Source organism: Perognathus longimembris, chromosome 3 (genome assembly GCF_023159225.1).
Source record: "Perognathus longimembris pacificus isolate PPM17 chromosome 3, ASM2315922v1, whole genome shotgun sequence".
NCBI classification, from domain to species: domain Eukaryota; kingdom Metazoa; phylum Chordata; class Mammalia; order Rodentia; family Heteromyidae; genus Perognathus; species Perognathus longimembris.
Window position 1 is genome coordinate 86,669,616 of NC_063163.1, and position 19,305 is coordinate 86,688,920.

The window sequence follows — 19,305 nt, forward strand, 5'->3', positions numbered from 1 at the left end:
AAGGCTTAGTTTATGGCTTGATTTGAGACTTCTAATCTCCAGGTTTGTGACAGAAATACACTCCGGATTGTTTAAGCCACCTAGTTTGTGGTGGCTACCCAGACTGTAGTCACTGTAGCCGGAGGAAGCTAACATCCAGGTATCACTTGAACTGAGGCAGCCACATGAGGAATTATGAGGAAACATACAAGGTCAGGAGGATGAGGAAAACACGATGGCTTGGAGAGTTGGGTCGAGGTCCAGAGGCTGTGGCAGGAAGGCCAGGCCGGGGCAGATTCTGTGGATTGTCCGGGGAGGGGAGGGAGGGGGGCTGGGAGGTGGTGGTGTCCCTGGAGCGACAGGAGCAGGTGTCAAGTCACCCAGTGTCTTAGCCTCCAGGATGGACTGGCTGCAATAAATACCGACGACGAGTTGAGGCGGCGTCCCGGCCCTGCCCTCGACCTTGCCGCACGGTCGGTGTCGGCCCTGGCACCGCAAGGCCCGGGCTTTAGGCGGGGCCAGGCCAGGCTCCAGAGCGGGTGAGCTTTCTCCTTCCCCTGATCTCCCTCCACCCCCGCCACGTGCAGGGCAGTGCGTGGACGAGCTCCTCGACCTCTCCGAGCGGGGGTGGGAAGAGAGGACCCTGGAGTTGCCAGGTACGCCGAGAGGCTGCGACCGAACCCGCCGCGAGCCGGCCCGTGCGCGCGCTCCAGGAGGCGGCGGCGGCGGCGGCGGCCGCGGGAGCCGCTGGGGGCGCGCGCGCGCAGGCGCGGCCCCGCCCCTCGTGCGAGGCGAGGCGGGGCGGGCGCCGGGGCGGGGCCGTGACGTCGGTGCGCGCGTGGCTCCGGCTGCGCAGGAACAGCTGGTGCCTGGGAAGGCGGCCGGCGGGCGGTCGCACGGACGGCGGGTGGCGGGCGTGGGGTGCGGGCGGCCGGCGCGGCCACGCTGCGGGAGCCGTCGCCGCCACCGCCTTTGCACGGTTGCACCATGTCCGGGCCGCTGGAGTGTTGCGAGCGCGAGTGGCACGAGCTGGAGGGAGAATTTCAGGAACTGCAGGTAGGGCCGGGCCACCTGGTCCCCTCACTCTACCTCACCTGCCCTGCCCGGGAGGTGGGGCGAGCAGGGCCCCGGAGGAGCCTCGGGCTAGGCCCCGGGGCCCGGGGGTCGGTGTAGACCGGCACCCTCCGGTCCCCCAACGCCTCAGCCCTTCACCCTCACGGGGCGCTCCCTCGAATCCCCCTCCCCTCCCATTCTCCCGCCCTCCCACCGGTTCTTTACTCCTGCTCCTGCACCTCCTTGGCCACAGAAAGTTGGTCTGTGGTCCCCGAGGGCAAGTTCCAGGGGTGTCCATGTGGAAGGAGCGGTGTGGGGGGGGCTTGATAGGTGCAAGGACTCAGCTAGACCAGCCCAGCCCCCACCGCCGCAGGGGTCTCCCGGCCTCGTCCTCCCCCGACCCCTGCACCCCGCACCTGCTGCGGGCAGCTCGGGCCCCCCCGCCATCCCCCGCTGGCTGGCGGGGCAGCTTAGCTCCATTTTGGGAGGTGTGCCTAGGAGACTTTCACCTTGAGTCCCTAGGCTGTACTTGAGGATTAAAGACCCCTCCCCCTTGTTGGGAACTCTAGTGTGATGCCCCAACCTCCGACCTGCTGCAGACAGCGTGGTGTGGTTTACGCATCTGTCAGTGCTCACAGCTGGCAGCTTCACCTAGTGACAGAGGGTGCACCCCAGCCCCACCCTGCTGGCCAGAGCCTTTTTCGGGGTGGGGCAAAAGTGGGTGTAAGAGGCTCCCTTGAGTGAGTGGCATTGCTGCTGGTTCTGGCAGGAGCCCCCTTCCTGATTGGCTCAGGAAGGGCTTAGCTCCACGGAGGGGACCCGGAGTGCCCTCAGGAAACCCTGGGGTTCCAAGACAGACACAGGGACCATTTTTGGAACCATTCCCTCTCTAGCCACACGGTTGTCTATTTTCTCAGGAAGTTATGTACCATTTGCCCGAAATCACAGCACATCCACTTGCCTCCTTCTCTGCTGCTCAGTTGGCACACTGACGTATTCCCTGGCCCTGTAGCTCTTGGCTGCAGTGGGTCTCCTACAGCGTCCAGAGGAGGGAAAAGGAGATTGCCTGGGGTCTTTCTACACTTGAGGCTGGCGGTCCAAATGAAGGGGCCAAGCAGGAAGGAAGGGTGTTACTTCAGGCATGTCATGCTTTCCCCTGCCCTATGTGGGTTCAAGTCTAGGGTTTTGGTCTCTCTTGGTTCCCAGGGATGATTTTGTTTCCACCCATGGAGAAGGTTCAGCTTTTTCCTTCCTCTTTTTCCTTTCCTTTCCTTTTCTTTCTTGTGTATGTATGTGTACACCAATACTGGGGCTTGACTCAAGGCTAATGCTCTGCCATATGAGCCACAGCTCCACTTCCAGCTTTTTGGTGGTTAATTGGAGATAAAAGTCTCACGGACTTTCCTGCCCCAGCTGGCTTTGAACCACGATCCTTAGATCTCAGCTTCCTGAGTAGCTAGCATTACAGGTATGAGCCACTGACACCCAGCTCCTTTTCCTTTTCCTTTCCTTTCTTTTTTCTCTCTCGATAAGGTTTCACTATGTAGTTGAGGTTGGCCTCAAATTCTAGATCCTCCTGTGTTTGCCTTTCAAGGACTAAGATTACTAGTGTGTGCCACCATATCCAAATACTCAGTCCCACTGGTCTCTGAAGTCATGCCCAGCCATGGAGCCACAGAGTGGGTCTTAGGATCAGAGAAGGTGAAGGAGTGTGCTGTGTGGGGCTTTTGTTGTTGCTAATTCCTTTCCTCTGCCCTGCCTTAGACTAGGAGGTGGAGGAGGACTGGTACTTCAGAGCTTTGCAGTTAATACAATTATCAGCAATTAGATAGCAAGTCTTGACAGGCAGATGTTGCTGAGGAGTCCTTTGATTTGTTGTTGTGTTCCTACCTGGACAGTTGGATGTCAAGATGTGTCAGGTGCCCAAGAGTGTCTGGGACAGAAGGGGTTGAGCATGAATCTGGATTGTATCCCCTGGAATGCAGCAAGGGTCGTAGAAGGGCCTGCTGGGAGGAGATGTTGAGTTTCCTGCCCAGATGTTTATAAGTGGGGGCACTGGAACAGACTGGTTCCTACTTTGGAAAAGAGAGGCTCTACTGATTGTAGGCTTTTGATGGTCAGCTTACCAGTCAGAGTTCAGGGACAGATGATTTCTTGTGGATCAAGGTCATAGACTGGAGCAAAAACACCACCTCAATCTTTAATTCATGATGAAGAAGCCAAAGGTTGGAGAGGCTGATTGACAGAGTTGGGATCACACAGCTATTTAGTAGTGAAGTTGGGGCTAGAACTCAGTTCTTCAAATGCTTGTGAAGCTTCTCTCAGTCTTCACATGGCAGAGTACTGGATTCCTGGATGGACATTGCTGAAATATGTGTGTCAGAAGTCCAGGGTGGACATTGTGTAAGTGTTGGACAGAGACTCAGCTCAGAGACAGTGATTGGTGAACCAGAGAGGTAATATGGTGATGGTGGTAGTGAGGAATGGAGTGGGCTGCAGGTAGAAATGTTAACTGTAGGTCAGACTTTTGTTTTTCACCAGAAAATCCTCATTGATCCAACTTTTCCTACATGGGCCAGGGAATATGAGATCATGTTTATATCTCTGATTCTAGGGTGATGGGTTATATCACGTGTTTACTTCCTTTCCAATTTTGAAATGAAGGACAGAGGAAGGCCAATTCTCAGTGCTTGGAATATTTGAAAGGTGGTTTGAAATCCATCTCCCCACATAAAAACCCAGTAAAATGCCTGGGACTTCCTAAAGGAAAGGATCTAGAGTTTTGTATTGTGGTTTTTTTTTTTGGCCAGTCCTGGGCCTTGAACTCAGGGCCTGAGCACTGTCCCTGGCTTCCTTTTGTTCAAGGCTAGCACTCTGCCACTTGAGCCACAGCGCCACTTCTGGCCGTTTTCTGCATATGTGGTGCTGGGGAATTGAACCCAGGGCCTCATGTATACGAGGCAAGCTCTCTTGCCACTAGGCCATATCCCCAGCCCATGGATCTAGAGTTTTGGAAATGTGATTTACCTCTGTCCAGGCCTTCGTGGGCTCTGGAGAAAGTTGATTGCTCATGGGGCCTGCCCCTTTCGGTGTTTGGGGTTTTTTGCCCATACTTATGAGTTGGGTACCAGTCTAAGGTCAGCACGTGCACAGTCCCCTGGCCTGAGATGTGACCACAGAAGGCCGCCTACAGACACAGTGGCAGATGATTGAACAGCAGTTCTTGCTTTGTTGGACTGGAAACCTGACTCTTGTCTCTTCCACCCCAGGAAGCAACTTTCTGCAGCTTTCTCTAGTCCCTGACCTCATAGGTTGCAGGGGCCTTGTAGGTCATCATAAATATTTTTTTGTGTGTGGGTGTGGGGCTGTAGAACACAGAGACTCAACACTCATTTGACTTGCTTGCTCACAGCTGGTGCTCTTCCACATCAGTGAGGCCTTCAGTCTGAATTTTGCTGGCTAGTTGGAGAGGGAGTCTTCAAGACTTTTTTTTTTTTTTTTTGCCAGTGCTGTTTTGAACCATAGTCTTCTAGATCTCAGCCTCCTGGGTAGCTGAGATTACATGAGTGAGCCACTACACCTGGCCTAGAATATGCATTCTTCTTTTGTTGTGTGTGTATGTGTGTGTGTCTGTGAGTATGAATTCTGGGGTTGAACTCAGTCCTGGGCTCTGTGCTCAAGGCTAGTGCTCACCACTTGAGCCACAGATCCATTTCTGGCATTTGGGTAGTTAAGAGCCTCAAGGAGGGCTGGGAATGTGGCTTAGTGGTAGAGTGCTTACCTAGCATGCATGAAGCCCTGGATTCGATTCCTCAGTACCACATAAACAGAAAAGGCCAGAAGTGGTGATGTGGCTCAAGTAGTAGAGTGCTAGCCTTGAAAGAAGCTCAGAGACAGTGCTCAGGCCCTGAGTTCAAGCTCCAGGACTGGTCAAAAAAAAAAAAAAAGAGTCTCAAGGACTTTCCTGCCCAGTCTGGCTTTAAATTTTTGATCTTCAGATCTCAGCCTCCTGAGTAATTAGTATTATAGGCATGAGCCACCAGCATGACTGCGCTTTTAATCATTGTCCAAGACAGATCTGTGCCCATTTGATTCTCTGTGGCCCTTTCTTTAGAAGCAGGTAGAACAGAAAAAAATGGACAGGAAGGTAGGATTCCTGGATTCCTGTCTGACTTCTGCCACACACTCTCGCTCTGTCTGGTGCCTCACCTGAGGGAAGTCTCCCTGAGTTTATCTGCAAAATAAGGCTCACAAGCTGGGCACTGGGCACCCATGACTCACACACCTGTCATCCTAGTTACCTAGAAGGCTTCAATCTGAGGATCAAAGTTTGAAAGCAGCCCAGGCAGGAAATTCCATGAGTTTCATTTCCAATTAAAAAACTGCCAAAAAGCTGGAAATGGAGTTGTGACTCAGGTGGTAGAACCTCAGCCTGATGAAAAAAAGAGAAGGGACAGTGCCCAGTCCCTGAGTTCAAGCTTCAGGACTGGCACAAAACAAAAACAACAAGAACAAAAAAACAGCTGATAATAATGACTACTAGAACAGCAAACCATACAGTACACAGATTGTCTCATTTGATCTAAACATCAACTCAACTTCCTGGTGTGTGTGTTTTTTGTTTTTGTTTTTTTGCTGGTCCTGGGGTTTGAACTCAAGGCCTGGACACTATCTCTGAGCTTCTTTATACTCTAGGTTAGTGCTCATTCTCTTGAGCCCCAGCAACACTTCTGGTGTTTTCAGAGTAATTATTAGAGATAAGAGTCTCATGGACTTCCTAACTGGGGCTGGCTCCAAACTGTGATCCTTAGAACTCAGCCTCCTGAGTAGCTAGGATTACTGCAGGCCTGAGCCACTAGTGCCTACCTAACCTGTTTTGTGTGTGTGTGTGTGTGTGGCTTGTGTGTTTCTGGTTTGTGCCCCAGTCCTGGGGCTTGAACTAAGGGCCTAGTCACTGTCAACAAGCTTTTGTGCTCATGGCTACCACACTACTACTTGAGCCACAGCTCCACTTCCATTTTTTCCCCCCTTCAGTGGTTTATTGGAGATAAGTTTCATTAACTTTTCTGCTGGGGCTTCTAAGATCTCAGCTTCCTGAGTAGCTAGGATTGCAGGAGATAGAAGCTGAGATGTTTAGCAACTTGAAAATCATAGAGTCAGAATCTTAACTCGGTCTTGCTGTCTGACTCAAATGTTTTTGTGTCCTTGAAACTCAGGTAGAAAACTTAGAATTTACTGGGTCTCTCTTCATTCATAGGGAGCTTTATACACTGTATTGATCAGGACTCTTAGTTACAAGTGACAGAAACTCAGTTCCCAGCTGTTTTTAAGCCAGAAAGGGAGGTTATTGGCTTATGTATTGGGAAATCCAGTAGTAAAATGGCTCCAGGCAAGGCTGGATCCTGAGCTCCTATGATATGTGTATACATCTCCCATTGTAAATTTCTTTCTCAGGAATGACATGGCAAAGATAGCCACATGCAGCCTTATCAACTTAGCAAAGCTGGCAGATACAGGTTATCTTCTCCTACCCCTTCTTAGTTCCTACAAGACTTCCAGGGCTGAATGTCATTGGCCCAGCTTGGGTCATGTGATTACCCTTGGGTAGCCAGGCCTTGGTTATAAGTCCGCCTCTGGAGCCTAGGGGTGGGAGCAGTGCTGTCCATACTACCTGGAACAAGGAGAGGAAAGGTGCTGGTGCCAGTGGCTCACTCTATGTAGTCTTAGCTCTGCTGGAGGCCAAGATCCAGAGGATGTCCGTTTGTGAGCCACTTTGCCAGGCCACACCGCGCTTCTTTGATGGCACCATATCTTTGGATTTTTTTTTTTTTTTTGCCAGTCCTGGGGCTTGAACTCAGGGCCTGAGCACAGTCCCTGGCTTCTTTTTTGCTCAAGGCTAGCACTCTACCACTTGCGCCACAGCGCTGCCACTTCTGGCCTTTTCTATATATGTGGTGCTGAGGAATTGAATCTAGGGCTCATGTATAGGAGGCAAGGACTCTTGCCACTAGGCCATCTTCCCAGCCCCGAGATGGTATCTTTGTAACAGCACATACCTCATCCATCTCTGAGTCTTTCATAAATGAGGAAATTAAGGCATAGAGTGGTTCTGTAAATGGGCCTTTTCTTTTCCTTTCTTTTCTTTTCTTTTCTATTTTGCCAGTCCTGGGGCTTGGACTCAGGGCCTGAGCACTGTCCCTGGCTTCTTTTTGCTCAAGGCTAGCACTCTACCACTTGAGCCACAGTGCCACTTTTGGCTTTTTTGTTTATGTGATGCTGAGGAATTGAACTCAGGGCTTCATGCATGCTAGGCAAACACTGCCACTAAGCCACATTCCCAGCCCTGTAACTGGGCTTTTTTTGTTTATTTTTGCTGGTCATGGGGCTTGAATTCAAGGTCTGGGCTCTGTCCTTGAGCAATTTTGATCAAGACTAGTGCTCTACCACTTTGAGCCACAGCTCTACTTCTGGTTTTCTGCTGGCTAATTGGAGAAGTCTCATAGACTTTCCTACCCAGGCTAGCTTTGAACTATTATCTTCAGATCTCAGCCTCCTAAGTAGCTAGGATTACAGGCATGAGCCACTAGCACCTGGCAAATTTGGCTTCTTGAACTCAGCCAGTCTTACTGCAAAACTCAAACATAACTATTTTCTTCTCCTGCCTTCTGGACACCTAACCCCCTTGTACATTCCCCCACTCACTGCTTCTGCTATAGGCATCACTAACAGATCCTGCATGTGACTCAGAATCTTTCCCAGGACAGAACTGTTAACACATCAAGTGAAGTCAACTTGGTAATGTTTCTATGGCAACAGGCCCTGCTTAGGTGTAGTCAGTGTCTGAAAACCTATTTGAAGATGATTTCTTGGAAAGCAAATCCTATGAAAGTAATCTCTTAAAAATTTACTACCAGTCAGAGGCACAGCCATGAGCCTGTGCACTTCGGTGGTGGCACAGCTCTGCTGCCGTCCACCAGCTTCTGAGCTCCTGAGCTGGAGCCTGTCTGTGGTGCCAGTTTCTCTGTCTGGCAGTTCTTGCAACAAACATTGACTTGGAAATCTCATTCCTCTGTTCTGAATCTTAGGACTCCTTCTGCAGATGGCTCACAGCCGTGCTGTGCTGGGGCCTGCAGTCACTAATTACCTTGCTGTTCCCCCGGGGCTGTGCATGGGGTCTCAGAGGACTGGGAGAGGCTCTGCTCTCCGAATCTGCCATTGGAAACTCACTTGTTTGTGACTCCCCTGGGAGGAAAGATGGTGAGGGGATCCCAGGTCACAGATTTAATGTTAGCATGTTTTGTGTTTTATCCATTCTCCATTTCTATGAGTAGTATATGTTTATATGATCAAATAGGTTTACTAACAGACCTGTACAATAATTTTTTAAAATTTATTTCTTCATTGACAAAGTGATATGCAGAGGGGTTACAGTTTCATATGTAAGGCAGTGCATACATTTCTTATCCAACTTGTTACCTCCTCCCTCATTTTTCCCCTGCCTTCACTCCTCCGCATTTCCCTCCCCCTGTACAATAAATTTTACAACACTTGTTTATAAAAGTTAGTCACTGGGCTGGGAATGTGGCTTAGTGGGCTTGCCTTGAACACATGAAGCCCTGGGTTTGATTCCTCAGTACCACATAAACAGAAAAAGCCGGAAGTGGCACTGGCTCAAGAGGTAGAGTGCTAGCCTTGAGCAAAAAGAAGCCAGGGACAGTGCTCAGGCCTTTAGTTCAAGCCCCAGGACTGGCAAAAAAAAAAAAAAAAGCTAGATACTTCCAAACAAACTATTCAATGAACATCACAGAGTACCTACCAGTACCAGTAGTAGAAGCAGTAGAAGGAATAAACTAGAGCTGTATGTATATATATGTGTGTGTGCATATGTGTATATATATACATATATACACATACATATGTATATATGGAGGAGGCTGGGATTTGAATTCAGAGCTTTGCGCTTGTGAGGCAGGTGCTCTACTGTTTGAACCACTCCAGTCCTTTTTCACTTTTAGTTATCCCTTAGATAGGGTTACACTATGCCTAAGACCAGCTGTGGACCACAATCCACCTACCTATGCTTCCTGCATAGCTAAGATCACATATTTGTACCAACACAGCCGGCTAATATGTTGAGATGAGGTCTCCCAAATATTTTTGCTGGGGCTGGCCTCAAAAGGTGAGCCTCTCAATCTCTGCCTTCACAGTAGCTGGGATATATGCATATAAACACTAAGGACAAAGTTGCAAAGGCCATTTCTAATATAGTTACATTCAAATAATACTATGTATTGCTTAGTGATACATTTGTATGTATTCTTAAGTATAAAGATTGTCAAAGGAGGAGAGCCTGGGAATATGGCTTAGTGGCAGCGTGCTTGCCTTGCATGCATGAAGCCCTGGGTTCGATTCCTCGGTACCACATACACAGAAAAATCCAGAAGTGATGCTGTAGCTCCAGAGGTAGAGTGCTAGCCTTGAGCAAGGGGACAGTGCTCAGGCCCGGAGTCCAAGCCCCAGGACTACCCCCCCCCCAAAAAAAAAAAAAAAAGAGATTGGCAAGGAATGGTAAAGCACAAACTCGGGGCCCTGACAAGAAAAATGCCAATGAAAAGAAGGTTTTGTGGGTTTTTTTCAGAGTTGTGGGCAACTTCCTGGTGCTGCCTGCAACAGTGGGCAGTACTAGTCTGAACCCTCCGTGAAGATCTTCGGTGCTGTCTGATGGGGGGTGGGGATGGGAGGGCTGAGCTGCAATCAGGAGCTGTTGTGATTGGATGATGTAGCAGGCCAGGGAAGGAGCTAGAGGAAGACATGTCCTATCCCTGTCTCCACCCACCCTCCAGTTCCCTGCCCTGGGCTCCTATTGGCCAGAACGAACAAGGGGGCGGGGCAAGCGAACCCTGGAGGGGCTGAACCGATCCGAGGTGAGCTTGGGGTGCTGAAATCACCCGTAGGAAAGATTCATCTCCTTGTTGGGGAGGGTGGGAATATTATGTAGAAAGGATGGGGGGGGGGAGGGTGGGGGGTTGTCAGCTCAACTCCTTGTGCCAGGGGAACAAGGAGCCCTAATTATGGGAGATTTCACAGTGGCATAAACAATGGACTAAAAAACATTTCAACCATATCTAAAGGATTACAAAGAGAAACAGCCCTGTGGCCTCAGGGCAGTCAGTCATTGCTGAGATCAGGACCACGTGGCCACACTTATGGCAGAATTGAGTAGTGTGGTAGGACTGTTTTTTGCTCTTGGAAAGTATGTCTTAGCATTTGATTGTTTCATCTGTATGTTGGTACTGGGGCATGAACTCAGGGCCTGGGGATTGTCCCTGAGCTTTTTCTTTCAAGGCTGGTGCCCTACCACTTGGCACAACTATACTTCCAGCTTTTTGGTGGTTAATTGGAGACTAGAATCTCATAGATTTAAATGCCTGGGCTGGCTTTGAATGTCAATCCTCAGATCTTGGCCTCCTGAGTAGCTAGGATTACAGGTGTAAACCACCTATGCCTGGCTCAGTGTTTTAAATTTTTTTTTTTTTTTTTGCCAGTCTTGGGGCTTGAACTTAGGGCCTGAGCACTATGCCTGGCTTCTTTTTGCTCAAGGCTAGCACTCTACCACTTGAGCCACAGCACCACTTCTGGCCATTTTCTGTATATGTGGTGCTAGGGAATTGAACCTAGGGCTTCATGTATATGAGGCCTCTTGCCACTAGGCCATAGCCCCAGCCCCAGAATTATTATTATTATTTTTCGCCAGTCTTTGGGCTTGAACTCAGGGCCTGGGCTCTGTCACTGACTTTCTTTTGCTTAAAGCTAACACTCTACCACTTGAGCCACAGTGTCACTTCTAGCTTTTTCTGTTTATGTGGTACTGAGGAATCAAACCTAGGGCTTCATGCATGTTAGACAAACACTCTACCACTAAGCCACATCCCCAGCCCATGTGGAATTAAATATTAATCAACAATGAAGAAGCCCAGTGAGCATCTGGCCACTGACTCCACAGTTATAGTCTTAGAAGCTAACACCTCAGAGGGCCTTTATCTCCCCAAAGCCTTCAGTCTGAAGCCACACCCTGGAAGTCTGGCCTGCCCAGCAGGATCCTTTGTTAAACAGGGAAGACAGTCCAGAACTGAGAACTTACAAAGTGATTCATGCACAGATTCCTGTCCCTGGATGTCACTCCTAACTGTTCTCATTTTGCTGCCTTTCAGCTTTCCTTGTGTGCTGGCTTAGCTTTGAAACTTGGACCTGCTTGTCACATTGTGAGAGTTTAAGCTCTGTCCTCCCTGTTTTCTCAGCCAGCTAAGAGAACAGCCATTGAAGCTGTGTGTGTTGGCATTGACTTGAGTTTCTTGGTCTTCATCCTCTGTATGGGTTATTTCCCCACCACAGAGGTATCGCCCATGGGATGTGCAGTGAGGGAACTCTAGGACTGTGAGGACCATTGAGCCACTGTTGGGACCAGTTATTTACAAGAAAGAGATAGTGAGTTTATGGGGTGATGGGGTCTGCAGTAGACAAGATGGCTTTAAGGATGAGGAGTGTGCTTTTCCTAGCCGACTTAGCAAGAGCTCCCTTCACCAAAAAGCTCAGAAACTCAGCTCTTAGAAAGTGAAAAGAAATTTACCAATTCATACATCTGGTGGTGTTGCAGAATTGTTGAAGTCTGTGTGCTGAACTTCATGTTGTGTGTCTATAACAAAATGCCTGAGATGGAGTTCTCTGTAAGGAAAAGGTTTCATGGCTTGCAGATTTGCAGCTTGTATGGTCCAGGCACAGGTGGCCTCATCTGGCCACATCTAACCTCCTGCTGAGTTGTAAAGTGGAGGAGGACAGACAGCATCACATGGAGAGGGTGTGTGTGTGTGTGTGTGTGTGTGTGTGTGTGTGTGTGTCTAAAAGCATGTTTGGCAGCCAGAAGTGGCAGAGTGCTAGCCTTGAGCAAAAAGAAGTGAGGGACAGTGCTCAGGCCCTGAGTTCAAGGCCCAGGACTGGCCAAAAAAAAAAAAAAAAAAGCATGTTTGGGTGAGATGCTTGCAAAGTAATATGGCCCTGTGAAGCCTAATTCAACTAATGCAAGATGGGCACCAGTTCCCTCCAAGTAGTGCTCCCACAACCTCATTACCTCCTCTATGCTCCTTCTTAAAGAATTCTGACTCTTGCCATCTCTCAACTTTCATTTCCTGTTTGGCTTCATTCTTAGGAAGCCTCTTCCTACCCATAGTCCAGGTATAATTTCTACCCTCCTAGCAAGCCCAGGGGCAAAAAGCACCCTGAACCAGCCCTTCCAGCCAAAGTCCCAGGCTGCAGGCTCTCATTGGATTGGCAGAAACCATCTGATCACTTCTGAACCAATCAGTTGCTGGGTACTGGAGGCTACTGATTGGCTATGTCTGGGCCACATGACCACTCTGGGAGTTTTAGATCCTCAGCTCTACCTAACCACATGGACTAAGAATTGACAAGAGGGTTGGGCCATATTTATTTGCTGTTACCGTCAGAGGAAATGATACCTCTGTAGGAAAAAGCAGCAGGTACTTACTATACATGCTGCCTTCCTCAATTCCAGGCCCAGTTCTCTAAACCACATCCTTGAGGGTTGTACTGTTGTAGCTATCAACCTGTGACCTATTTTGTCCTGTCTCCTGACCTATGAAAATGACCCGTGTGCATTCTTCCTACAGGAGACACACAGAATTTACAGGCAGAAACTGGAGGAGCTGACGGCACTGCAGACCCTGTGTAGCAGTTCCATCAATAAACAAAAGAAGCGCCTTAAGGACTTGAAGCACACACTCCAGAGGTCAGTGAGTGGGGCAGTGACTCAGAAGGTGCCCCTAAGAAACAGAAACACAATTCTAATGTAGGGTGTAGTAGGGCACACGTAATCCCCACACTGGAGACTGAGGCAGGAGGAGTTCTAGTTTGAGGCCTGCCTGGGCTGGCCTCAAACTAAGTCCTTATTAAAAACAAACAAACAAATTAAAACAGACTGGCAATGTGGCTTAATGGTAGAGTGCTTGCCTAGCATGCATGAAGCTCTGGGTTTGTTTCCTCAGTGCCACATAAACAGAAAAAGCCAGAAGTGGTCCTGTGGCTCAAGTGGTATAGTGCTATCCTTGAGCAAAAGAAGCTCAGGGACAGTGCCAAGGCCCTGAGTTCAAGCCCCAGGACTGGCACAAAACCAACCAAACAACCCAAAGCTAGGGTCATAGCTAAGTGGTAGAGTACTTGGCTAGCATTTCTAATCTCTGGGTTTTATCCCTAGCACTGGAAAAAAACAGACAGAAGACCAACCAAACGAAAAAGCTCTACAAACTAACTTAGGCAGAGGACAGAAATTTTAGTGGAAAAAACCGAGTAGGGTCAGGCAAGCTGGATCTAGGGGTCAAAAGGTGCTAGTAGGAATCTGTTACTTTCCTCTAAATTCTGCCTTCCCCTAGACTGGCTTTGCTCTCAAGCTGACTCTCCCCTTCTGGTCATTGAGATGGCTACACTCCTGCCAAGTTCAAATCCTTCAGTCTCACTTCTCACAGGTCTGGCCACCCCAGCAGAATGAGAACTTCTGCCTCCAGTACTGGAGAAGTTCTGAGTATGGTCCTCATTAGCTGGGATTGGTTACGTGCACATCTGGGAACTAATTGCTGAGCTGTGCTTGGGCAGGATCACTCAGCTGTGGACCTGGTGGGGTGGGACAATCCATTTGATCCAAATGCGAGAAAAGGATGAGCCGCCATTCCTCTGGTAAGGCTAGGTGCTGCTTGCTATAAGCAGCTATCCTGGCCACATGAACAGTAGGCATCCCTCAGGGCAATGGGGGCTCCCCTTAGGGTCTCTGGGGCTGGAGATTCTAAGTTGGCACCCTTGGAGGAGATAGACATACCTGAGCTTATGACTTAGCCCTGTTTCCCCCATAGCGTTTGCTTCTCAGCCTCCTGTCTCTGTGGTTTGGGAAGTTCTATCACCTCTTGGATGGTCCCATAGATGCTAGGCAGGCAGGGAAAGTTAGGCTGAGCAACTTGTTCCTGATCTCTTCCCTGGACCTCCATTCCCGAGTCTGTACCTCCTGCTCAGTTTTTCCCTTTGGTGGGTAGTTTTGGGGAAGGTTCCTAATCATACCCTTAGCCTCAGCTGTCCATTTGGGAAATGGGGTGTTGGGATCTGGACGATCCCTTTCTCCTCCCACGGGGAGAATGGTAACCACAAACTCTATGAAAGAGCACTCAGCCTGGCCCTCCGCCAGCGGAAGGCCAAAGGCGTGCTCACATGGACCTGCGCTAAGTTGAGGAAGGGTTGCTGATGCTTCCCCTCCCCCCAGTCCCCCCACATGTTACCAAGGGCGGAGGCGAAAAGGAAGGCATCAGGGACACGCTGCGGTGGTGGGAAGCGTCTCAAAGACTTTAATATGGAAGGGCACTTATATAGAAGTAATGGCGGGAAAGAAAGGGGGCTGGCCAAAGGGCCAGTCATAGGCTAGGGGGTCACGTTCATCAAGTGACATCACGAAACTTCCCTTTGTGGGCAGGACAACCCCATCATGGTGGCACCCACGTGTTCACCTCCCAAGGGGTGGAGGCCAGAAGGTGGGAGGGACTTCCATTGTCCCAAGGCTGGTAGAAGGGCAGCCTTTCCCAGGCCATAATAATCCCCAACATGGGGCACCTATTAATCATGGGGTAGTGAGTGTAGATGGTTCCCTGTGAACATATTGCTGCTCTCAGCAAAGCACATCTTCCTGGTGGCAGGCCTTCAGGGTCCCGAGCCGATTTCAGCATAGCCTCAGCATTACTAACCATTCTGTCTGTGGAGGACTAGCCTGAGCGCTGTAGATGGCTCACCCAAGGCTGCGAGGAGCCCTTCTCACCCTGTGGAATCAGCCAGAATGACACTGGGCAGCACTCCTGGCCATCTGAGAGGCTCCAGGTAGAAGGTAACTTGTTGAGTTAGTGTTCTAGACCCAGGCCTCCTCTGATTCTATGAGGGACAGCTCTCAACTCGTTTTCTTGGTTTTGAGAGTAGTATCTCACCATAGGGTAACAGTCGCCGCTGACTGTTTATACTTTTACATATCTCTAACTCTGTCCTTTAGTAATCTTTGGGTTCTGTTTCAGTACTGGAAAGGAAAATAATTTTGCTAGCTGATATCCTGCAAGTCCCTCCCGTGTGCTGAGCATCATCCTAGTGTATTCACTGCACTTCCATCATCCTCACAGGGCTATGGTCTAAGGCTCAAGGACTTTAACAAGGTCACAAGGCTATGATGAAGCCCAAACCATGAACAGAGGGTACAGATGGAGACCTGAGGCTGTGAGAGGCATTGGTGCTGGTGGATGAGCCCAGGCCATCCAGGGCCTTCCTGCATCTTAACAAACCCCCACCTATTCACTCCCACCTCCTGCCATAGGTATAGGCGCCATGCCAGTCAGGAGGAGGCAGAGCTCGTCCAGCAGATGGGCACACACATCAAGGAGCGGCAGAATGTCTTCTTCGACATGGAAGCCTACCTGCCTAAGAAGAACGGGTAGGTCAAGAGCCCTCCCACCCCTGCTGTGGCATTCCCACCCTGCTGGGGCTTGAGACTGAGGGGAAAGCAGGGAGCTGGGACAGGAAGGAGGGCCTTTCCCACTGTCTCCTCTGAGCCCAGGAGGGGCCCCAGGCCCCACTTGGTGACAGTAGTGTTCTTGGAGGACTCTTGGGAAGCTGGCATCACTTGGGTGTGTGTGCACCTGGGGTCTGGAGGGAAGGCGTTCTCTCCCAAGACAGCCAGCACGTATTGGCTGTGCTGGATGGATGTTCCTGTGACTTCTGTCATTTTGTGCCTAACATCCATTGCTTCAGATTTTTGTACGGTTCAGAAACATTAGAGGACATCCTTTCCACATGGCATAGTCCACAATTGGCCAGGCCAGGTTGTGATCACGAGACATTTGGACCCTGACCCTGTTTTCTGGTTCAGCTTGGGATGTACTCAGAGCTTCCCCTGGAACTCCCTTAGGAAGGTGAGGGAGGTCCCTCTTACGCCCACCACGATGGCAGGTGGCTCTAGAGCCCTGTTACATTTTAACCCAATTTCTATTTTCTCCTCCCCTCCCCCCCTCCCCCTCCCCTCCCCCCCTCCCCCTCCCCTCCCCTCCCCCTCCCCCTCCCCCTCGCCCTCCCCCTCGCCCTCCTCCTCTTCCTCTTCCTCCTTCTTTTCTGTATTTGGATTAAAAATTCCTTGGTTAACTGGCAGTAATTTTGTGCAGAGTGAAACAACAGCTCATTATTCATGACTTCTTTTACAGTGTTGCTTAGGATGCCTCCCAGCCTCTGTCTCACAAGGCCTTTGTGCATCTTTCCTCACTAAGGAATCTTTATGCTACAAATGCCTGAAAACACAATTCAAAGTTGCCTAAGAAAAAAGTGGGGGATTTTGGCTCATGTAACTGAAAAGTCCAGGTGTAGCTCCAGGTATGGCTAGATCCTGCTGCTCAAATGACACTGTTAAGACTTGTCACATTTAGCTTTCTTTTTCACCTTGGTTTTTAGTATGTAAATTTCATTCTTAGACAATTTCTGGAAAAACCAGTCCCCAACAACTGTGGGTTTGAACAGCTCAAGGATCCTTAAGTAGTGAAAGTGTAGTCCTAAATTCTAGGAAAAAAAATCTAAGAAGTGATTCTCATTGGCTTAGATGATGTCACATGATCATTCAAACCCATCTGGAGAATGCACTACTCTGATTGGCTGAGCCATGTGGGTCCTGTGTCTTGAGGGAAATGATTGTTTGAAGAGCATTGCATTGTTCTTATAGGGTACAGGGTGTGAGTGCCAATCAGGAAAAATAGATTGCCATCTTTATTTTATTTTGTGTTGGTCATGGGCTTGAACTCAGGGCTTGGGTGCTACCCTTGAGCTTTTTGTTCAAGGCTAAGTGCTCTACCAGTTTGAGCTACGGCACCACTTCCAGCTTTTTCTGTGATTAATTTGAGGTTAGAGTCTTATGGACTTTCCTGCCTGGTCAGGCTTTGAATCGCAATCCTCAGATCTCAGCATCCTGAGTAGCTAGGATTACAGGCGTGAGCCACTGGCGCCTGGCAGATTGTCCACTTTATACCCAACTCCAGTTACTTCTACAAAGTGGCAAAACTTCCACATACATATACACCTTGGAGCCCTAGCTGTGTAATTACTCTCATGTTTGTAGTCCACTTTTTCCAGCTGACTGGTTCTCCGCCTCATGGCCATTTATCCCATCCATGGGCAATGCTGGCTCCCACCACTACATTCTCAGGCAGGTGAAGGCAGGGAAGGAAGGCAAGCAAATCTTTGTTTTGTAAAGTGTTCTGACATTTCCTGGGAAAGCTCAACACATAGATGTGCTGTGACTGAGAAATTCGTTCTATGTCTTCTGTGTCTCTGATTTGCAAAGCAGAAACTCAGAAAGTTTTATATTGTATAGTGCTTTTTGTATGAAATGTCCAGAATAGGCAGATCCAGAGGAACAGAGAGAGAATTGGCAGTTGGGGGCTGGGGAGGGCAAATGCGGGAGACTGCTGGTGAGCACAGGGTTCTTTCTGGGTGACGGAATGTCCTGGAATTAGGTAATGGTGGTGATGGTAGAACACCGAGAGAATATTAGAAAAATCGAGTTGTGTGTTTTCAAAGGGTAAGTTATATGGCATGTTGAATTATATCTCAATTAAGAAAAAAAGAGGGCTGGGAATGTGGCTTAGCGGTAGAGTGCTTGCCCAGCATGCATGAAGCCCTGGATTTGATCCCTCAGCACCACATACACAGAAAAGGCCGGAAGTGGTTCTGTGGTTCAAGTGATCGATTTTTAGCCTTGAGCAAAAAGAAGCCGGGGACAGTGCTCAGGCTCTGAGTTCAAGCCCCAGGACTGGCAAAATAATAATAATAATATTTTTAAAAAGAGTCACAGCCCCAAACTGAAAACATGGATGAGCCTCAGTGAAATAAGACAGAAACAGAGAAAAAAAAAATACTGCATGATCTAATTTGCATGTGGAAGCTAAAAAGATACAAGTTGAGTATGTAACTCTGAGCACTGGTGGCTCATGCTTATACTCTCAGTAACTCAGGAGCCTGAGATCTGAGTATTGTAGTTTGAAGCCAGCTCTGGCAGGAAAATTTGTGAGGCTCTTATCTTCAATTAACCCCTAAAACAAACAAAAAAACAAAAAAAAACAAAGTACAGCTGTAACTCAAGTGGTAGAGCACTAGCTTTGAGCAAAAAAGCTGAGGGACAGCGGCCAGCTGTGATTTCAAGACTCAAGACTGGAACAAAAAAAATGTGGGAGAGGAAGAAGGTGAGAGAAAAGCCCCTGAAAAGGATATTTTAGCACTGATCTCCAATTAACCCCTAAAAAAAACCAAAGTACATTTGTGACTCAAGTGGTAGAACACTATTTTTGAGCAAAATGCTCATGTTTGTAATCCTAGCTAGTCAGGAGGCTGGCATTTGCGGATCTCAGTTTGCAGCCAGCCCAGGAAGGAAAGTCCATGAGAATGTTCTTATCTCTAATTAACAACCAAAAAGCTGTAAGTGGAGCTATGGCTCAAGTGGAAAGATGACACAGGGGCCAGACTTGCAGTTGGATGTAGAAATAAGTCTAGGGACCTAATAGCATAAGGACATTAGTCAATTATATTGTTTTACATATCAGAAATGGGCTGAAAGTAGATTTTTGGTACTCAGCACACAGAGAAAATCACCCTCCAAAACTGGAAAACAGCCACATGTTCACTGACAATAGAGGAAATAAATGAGTTGGCATGTTGGTTTGAAAGTCACTGTTCTCAGGAGATGGGAAGCCCGTGGCCAACCAGCTTAGCATCTGACTTTCTAATGAGCAGAGCTCAGCTTTTGCTCAGAAAGTATGAATGATTTGGGGTGGGCGGCTGCCTGGGCCCTTAAGCAACACAACCCTCACCGGTCTTTCCTTCCAGGCTCTACTTGAATCTGGTCCTTGGCAATGTGAATGTGACCCTCCTCAGCAACCAGGCCAAGTGAGTAAGCCTAGATCCCCACAAGGGACCCCCACAGGCCTGTAAGTGGAACTTGGGCATCTTGCTCTTTCCATGTATGGAAGATGGGTTCAAGCTTTGATTTCTGAATAGATGAAAATGTCTTGACCCTGTTTTCCTTCCCTTTCCTTTATTTCTCCCTCCTTGCCTCCCTTCCATAGGCTGGTGAGTAGTGTTGTCCACTTCCCATGAGAATGGCCCTTGCTCTGTTCTGTCTCTGATCACAGCATCTCTCTCATAGGAATT

General features: G+C 49.0%; 1 protein-coding gene across 1 annotated transcript in view; it reads left to right on the forward strand.

The window, feature by feature from the left end:
- The first annotated feature begins 839 nt into the window (after positions 1-839).
- Positions 840-19,305, forward strand: part of Tmem120b (transmembrane protein 120B) — a 28,807-nt gene continuing 10,341 nt past the window's right edge. The window contains exons 1-4 of the mRNA XM_048343005.1: positions 840-1,035; positions 12,717-12,835; positions 15,437-15,553; positions 18,982-19,041. Coding sequence (XP_048198962.1) covers positions 967-1,035; positions 12,717-12,835; positions 15,437-15,553; positions 18,982-19,041 — 365 coding nt within the window. The 5' untranslated portion in view covers positions 840-966. The remainder of the gene's footprint in view (positions 1,036-12,716; positions 12,836-15,436; positions 15,554-18,981; positions 19,042-19,305) is intronic.